The sequence below is a fragment of the Otolemur garnettii genome, unplaced genomic scaffold, assembly GCF_000181295.1.
Source record: "Otolemur garnettii isolate 467f Iridium unplaced genomic scaffold, OtoGar3 scaffold00001, whole genome shotgun sequence".
Lineage (NCBI taxonomy): Eukaryota > Metazoa > Chordata > Mammalia > Primates > Galagidae > Otolemur > Otolemur garnettii.
In genome coordinates, this window is record NW_003852396.1 from 38,721,949 (window position 1) to 38,728,348 (window position 6,400).

At 38.0% G+C, this 6,400-nt stretch overlaps 1 protein-coding gene and 1 non-coding gene across 2 annotated transcripts in view; both read left to right on the plus strand.

Annotated features, from left to right (window-relative positions):
• Positions 1-6,400, plus strand: part of IPO7 (importin 7) — a 60,605-nt gene that overhangs the window by 39,759 nt on the left and 14,446 nt on the right. Inside the window, exons 13-16 of the mRNA XM_003781088.2 lie at positions 2,229-2,318; positions 2,861-3,026; positions 3,790-3,950; positions 5,036-5,164. Coding sequence (XP_003781136.1) covers positions 2,229-2,318; positions 2,861-3,026; positions 3,790-3,950; positions 5,036-5,164 — 546 coding nt within the window. The remainder of the gene's footprint in view (positions 1-2,228; positions 2,319-2,860; positions 3,027-3,789; positions 3,951-5,035; positions 5,165-6,400) is intronic.
• Positions 2,603-2,786, plus strand: LOC111724622. Its single transcript, XR_002772893.1, has one exon. It is a non-coding gene; the product is annotated as a small nucleolar RNA SNORA23 (small nucleolar RNA).

Here is a 6,400-nt window from a genome sequence, read left to right on the forward strand (position 1 = left end):
TTTTTTTTTTTTTTTTTTTTTTTTTTTTTTTACCTCTTACCAACTTTTTATTTTCTTTAAATATCTTTTTTTTAAATTAAATGTTAGCTGTGTACATTAACGCAATCATGGGGTACAGTGTGATGTTTTCATATACAGTTTGAAATATTTTCAACAAACTTTTACATAGCCTTTATGTCATTTTCTTAGTTATTATGTGAAGACGTTTATATTCCACTTTTAGAAAGATTCACTTGTACCCTTGATGCATGTTGTATCTTTCAGCTTTTCTTGCTCTTCTTGCTCTTTCAGGGTCTTGCTCTGTTGCCCAAGATTAGAATGCAGTGCTGTGACAGCAATCTCAGACTCTGAGCTCAAGCTTTTTCCTCAGCTTCCTAACTAACTGGAACAACAGGTGTGCACTGCCACACCTGGCTAATTTTTATACTTTTTGTAAGAGACAGGATCTGACTCAAACTGATCTGGACTCCTGGCCTCAAGCGATCTCCCCACCTGGACTGCCTTCAACTTTTCTATACTCATTCACCTGTCTTTCTCTTAGCTTATAAAGTATAAGTTAAAGACATTCTAATTGTTGTATAGAAGGCTAGGACTCCTGGGAGTTTTCTTGATACATTGACGTACTTTATCCTTATTCTTCACCCAGCTTCACTTAATGGTAGCATCTTACATAGGCAGGCACAATTACCAATACCAGGAATTTAATTTTTGTATGATACTATCAATCTACAAACCTTTTTCTTATTTCACAAGATTTACCACTTATGTCCTTTTCCCTGGTTTATGATCCAGTCCAGGAACCCACAGTGTATTTAGTTGTTATATCTGTAGTCTTTCCCAGTTTTGTGTAAGTATTGATATTGTTAGCATTTTGTATTTTTAATGTTGATTTAATAAACTCTTCTAAAAGCTTGTTACCACTTAGGAAATAATCAACTTTAAGATTAATGAAAGTGTCTTTTTACTTTTTTCCCCTGGATTCCATTTTGATGGAGTATCTTTTTAGATATCCAATCTGTTTTTCTCAGATTATGTTCAGTTAGAAACCTTACAGAGGGCTCAGAGCCTGTGGCTCAAGTGGCTAAGGCGCCAGCCACATACACCTAAGATGGCAGGTTTGAATCCAGCCCAGGCCCACCAAACAACAATGATGGCTGCAATCAAAAAATAGCCAAGGCATTGTGGTGGGTGCCTGTGGTCTCAGCTACTTGGGATGCGGAGGCAGGAGATTTGCTTGAGCCCAGGAGTTGGAGGTTGCTGTGAGCTGTGATGCCATGCCACTCTACCCAGGGTGACAGCTTGAGGCTCTGTCTCAAAAAAAAAGAGAAAAAAAGAAACCTTACAGAAAATTTTAATGATTATAGAAGTTTCATAAAGACTGGGTGCAGTAGTTCATGCCTATAATCCTAGCACTCTGGGAGGGAGTGGTGGGTGGATCTCTTGAGCTCAAGAGTTTGAGACCAGCCTGAGCAAGAGTGAGACCTCGTTTCTACTAAAAAATAAAAAAAGTGAGGCAAGAGGATCACTTGAGCCTAAGAGTTTGAGGTTACTGTGAGCTATGACGCCCTGGCACTCTGGGCAACAAAGTAAGAATCTGTCTTTAAAAAAGTTTCATAAGAAAAAAAATTGTATAAGGTAAGGAATAAAATTAACCACCTTTCCAATAAATAATTTAACACCATTACTGTTAAGATCTGGTATAATGACTTTCTAATAAGTGATACAAAAACATATAAAAATGTATTGAGTGTTTTGTTGATGGGTAAAGTTCTGGAATAAGAAATTTGGTTGTAAGCCAGTGCTCAGTGGGTCGCACCTATAATTCTAGCACTCTGGGAGGCCGAGTTGGGTGGATTGCCTGAGCTAATAGATTCAAGACCAGCCTGAGCCAGAGAGAGACCTCATCTCTAAAAATAGCTGGGTGGTATGGCAGGCACCTGTAGTCTCAGCTACTCGGGAGGCTGAGGCAAGAGAATTGGCTTGAGTCCAAGAGTTTGAGGTTGCTGTGAGCTATGATGCCAGGGCACTCTACAGAGGGCAACAAAATGAGACTCTGTCTCAAAAAAAAAAAAAAGAAAGAAAAAGAAATGTGGTAAATCCTGGGGTTCAGAGAATCACAGTGGGTGGCATGACATTAATAGTCATTTTAACACTGGGGTATCTATTTTGAAATTAAGATGATGGCATATTTGGAACTGTATCAAAATAATTATTGTTTATATTTACAGAAGAAGATCTATAAAGACCAGATGGAATACATGTTGCAGAATCATGTATTCCCTCTCTTCAGCAGTGAACTGGGCTATATGAGAGCAAGGGTATGTTTTAAAGCTGTATGTTATACATTTATGTTTTATAGTGAATGACCTTCTTAAAAGTTTGTTTTAATTGACAAATAATTATATTCATGTTGTACGTAGTGATGTTTCTGTGTAATTATGTCAAATGAATGATGCTAAATTTTATTTCAATAGATTTAGAGGGTATAAATGGCTTTTTGTTATGAACGACTATGTGGATTTTAATATTGAAACCTTTTAATGTTCACTTTAGAACCTGTATTTATTTTAGACTTTTGTTTAATGTAAATCTTTAAGTGGCTGTTGTAACGTGTGCATAGTTTTCATCTATGACTGGTAGCAGTGTCTGTCTGTGTTTTGCATGCAGATCTTGCTATCCACACAAACATCATGCAGCCAAAGAGAAACTTGGGATCATAGTACTGGTATAGTGTTGTCTCTTATGACACATCTACCACTGGCCAGCCTCCAAATTCCCGCACAGAACTCTGGGAATAGAGATGAATTGGGGGGAATTTAGTGCAATGTATCTATAGTAACTCATTACATTTTCTACAAAGGCTTGCTGGGTACTTCATTATTTTTGTGAAGTGAAGTTCAAAAGTGATCAGAACCTTCAAACAGCCTTGGAGCTGACAAGAAGATGTCTTATTGATGACAGAGAAATGCCTGTGAAAGTCGAAGCTGCCATTGCACTTCAAGTGTTGATCAGCAATCAAGAAAAAGGTAAATGATTTGTTTTCAAGAACAGTGAAGGCTTGGTGCCTGTGGCTAAAGCGGCTAAGGCGCCAGCCACATACACTTAAGGTGGCGGGTTCGAATCCAGCCCAGGCCCGCCAAAACAACAATGATGGCTGCAACCAAAAAATAACCAGGCGTTGTGGCGGGCTCCTGCGGTCCCAGCTACTTGGGAGGCAGAGGCAGGAGACTCGCTTAAGCCCAGGAGTTGGAGGTTGCTGTGAGCTGTGATGCCACAGCACTGTACCCAGGGTGACAGCTTGAGGCTCTGTCTCAAAAAAAAAAAAAAAAAAAAAAGAACAGTGAATGTGGCTCAGTGCCCATTGCTCAGTGTTTAGGGCACTGGTCACATACACTAGGGCTGGTGGGTTTGAACCCAACCCTGGCCTGATAAAACAACAATGACAACGCCAACCAAAAAAGAGCCGGGCGTTATGTATGACAGTTGCCTGTAATCCCAGCCATTTGGGAGGCTGAGGCAAGAGAATCTCTTAAGCCCAAGAGTTTAAGGTTGCTGTGAGCTATGATGCCATAGCACTCTACCGAGGGACATAATGAGACTCTGTCTCCAAAAAGAAAACAACAGTGAATATCTTTACATGTAATTATAAAACATAGTACTAGAAATTGAGCATACTTTTAATGTAAAAGTATTTCTTTTTTACTCTTTGGTGTATGTTGTATTAGATTTTAAGAAGTTTTAGTTTTGCCCCACAAGTTTTTACTTGCCCTCCTTTTTTTTGTCTTACAGCTAAAGAATACATCACACCATTCATCAGACCTGTAATGCAGGCTCTTCTTCATATTATAAGAGAAACAGAAAATGATGACCTTACCAATGTAATTCAGAAAATGATCTGTGAATATAGTGAAGAAGTTACGCCTATTGCAGTAGAAATGACACAACATTTGGTATGCTTGAACTTATATAAGTATTTTAGTTTATTTTTCACTATGTTCCTATTAGTGTGTTACAAGTGGTTTGCTTTATTTACCATATAATAAATAGTTCATAGATCTTGCTGTATAGCATGTACTATTCTTAGTCCTTGACAGATATTTAACCTATTTAATTCTCACACAATACTGTGTTTATTCATATTTCATATAGAGAAAATAATGAGGTATAAAAGGGTTAAATAAATTGCCATAGCTAGACAAAGTGAGGCTGGGATTCATTCTTAACTACTACTTCTGGCTACCATATTATCATCTTAGTTATCTATGTAGTTTCCTGGAATGCTCAAAAATGATTAAATTTTACAAAAGACAGTTTAAGAAACCTGTTGATGATTAAATATGCCTGTGTTTGAGCATTGTCAATTGTTAGTAATGTTAATGAAAGTATTCATTATATGGATCTCTTTCTGTGCCTTTCCTTATTTAATCCTCACAAGTCTCTATATGCAATCCAATTGACATATCAGGAAAGGTCAAGAGAGGCCGAATAGATTGTTTAAAGTCAACCAGTAAGTGCCATAGCAGGACCATTTGATTTCATAGCTCAAGCTCTTATTAGTCCTTTGGAGACATTGATTTTTCGTGGTATTTCATGAGAACAGTTTAGAAATTAAAAGTTAGAGACCAAGGCTTGACACCTGTAGCTTAGCAGCAAGGGTGCTGGCCACATACACCAGAGTTGGCAGGTTTAAATCCAGCCTGGGCCTGCCAAACAACGACAACTAAAACAACAACAAAACAATAGTCCGGTATCGTGGCGGGCTTCTCTAGTCCTAGCTACTTGGAAGTCTGAGACAAGAGAATCGCTTAAGCCCTAGAGCGGCGGTTCTCAACCTGTATTAAAGGGTTGTGGCATTAGGAAGGTTGAGAACCACTGCCCTAGAGTTTGGGGTTGCTCTGAGTTGTGATGCCACAACACTCTACTGAGGGCAGCATAATCAGACTCTATCTCAAAAAAAAAAAAGTCAATAGCCCAAAATGTGTTTACAGTGCTTCAGTAACAAACCTGAGTTATATTTATATTCTCTTGAATCTAGGCAATGACATTTAACCAAGTGATTCAGACTGGGCCAGATGAAGAAGGAAGTGATGACAAAGCAGTTACTGCTATGGGAATTCTGAATACAATTGACACACTTCTTAGTGTAGTTGAAGATCACAAAGAGGTAAGAAAATGACCCAGTGTTGGCACAATTTTTAGGGAATATCAAACTATTTTATAATGCAATGACTATGTCAGTTTTGTTTTGTTTTGTTTTTAAATAATAAAAAAAGTCATTTTAGGCAATGTTCTCTACTTTTTAAAGGGGTCTGACTTACATAACTCTCTGATCATCTAGTTCACCTTGGTTTTGACCTTTTTTTTTTCTTTTCTTTTTTAAAGAGACAGAATCTCCCTTCTTAGCTCAGGCTGTAGTGCTGTGATAGGATCACAGCTCACTGTAACCTTGGACTCCTGGGCTCAAGTGATCTCCTGCGTCAGCCTCTTGAGTAGCTGGTGCTGTAGCTACTCACCACCACCCCTGGCTAACTTTTCTTTTTTTGTGTGGTGGGATCATATGCATTAGCCACTGTGTCCAGCTTTGATTTTGCCATTTTTAAATATTTCTCTTTTGTAAGGATAAATACTTAGTATCTATGGTAGCTTATAAATACTTTACGTTCTAAAATAACAGAAGAAATAGAAAGCATGTATTTGTTTTATGATCTCTTTATCTTGGGCTCCTTGCTTTTTCTCAGATCTTGAAGTATATAGTGTGATTTCCAAGAAAAGGTATTCTACTTAGTTTCCATGTTTTTTATAAATTTGTTTAAAAATTTTTGGTGAACTGTACGTTCCATAAAATTTATCCTCATAACCATTTCTAAGGGAACAGTTCATTAGCATTAATTACATTCACATTTTTATGTAATCATCACCATCATCTTCCTGGGTTTTTTCTTTTCCTGTTGTCTTTTGGAAAAGAATGATAAGTATGGATTTTTAAAAATGACATTATTAAAAATGCACAGAAAAGCATAAAGAGCCAGGGGCAGTGGCTCACACCTGTAATCTCAGCACTGGGGAGGCTGAGGCGGGTAGATTGCCTGAGCTCATAGGTTTGAGACCAGCCTGAGCCAGAGTGAGACCCCCCATCTCTAAAAAATAGCCAGGCATTGTGGCCGGTGCCTGTAGTCCAAGCTACTCAGGAGGCTAAGGCAAGAGAATTGCTTGAGCCCAAGATGTTGAGGCTGGTGTGAACTGTGATGTCACAGCACTCTACCAAGGTTAACAAAGTGAGACTATCTCCAAAAAAAAAAAAAAAAGGCATAAGGAACAGAACAAATGTAACCAATACCTCTTTTTTTTTTCCAGCTTTTATTTTTAGTGGTTACAGTTATATACTAGTCGTATATATTTA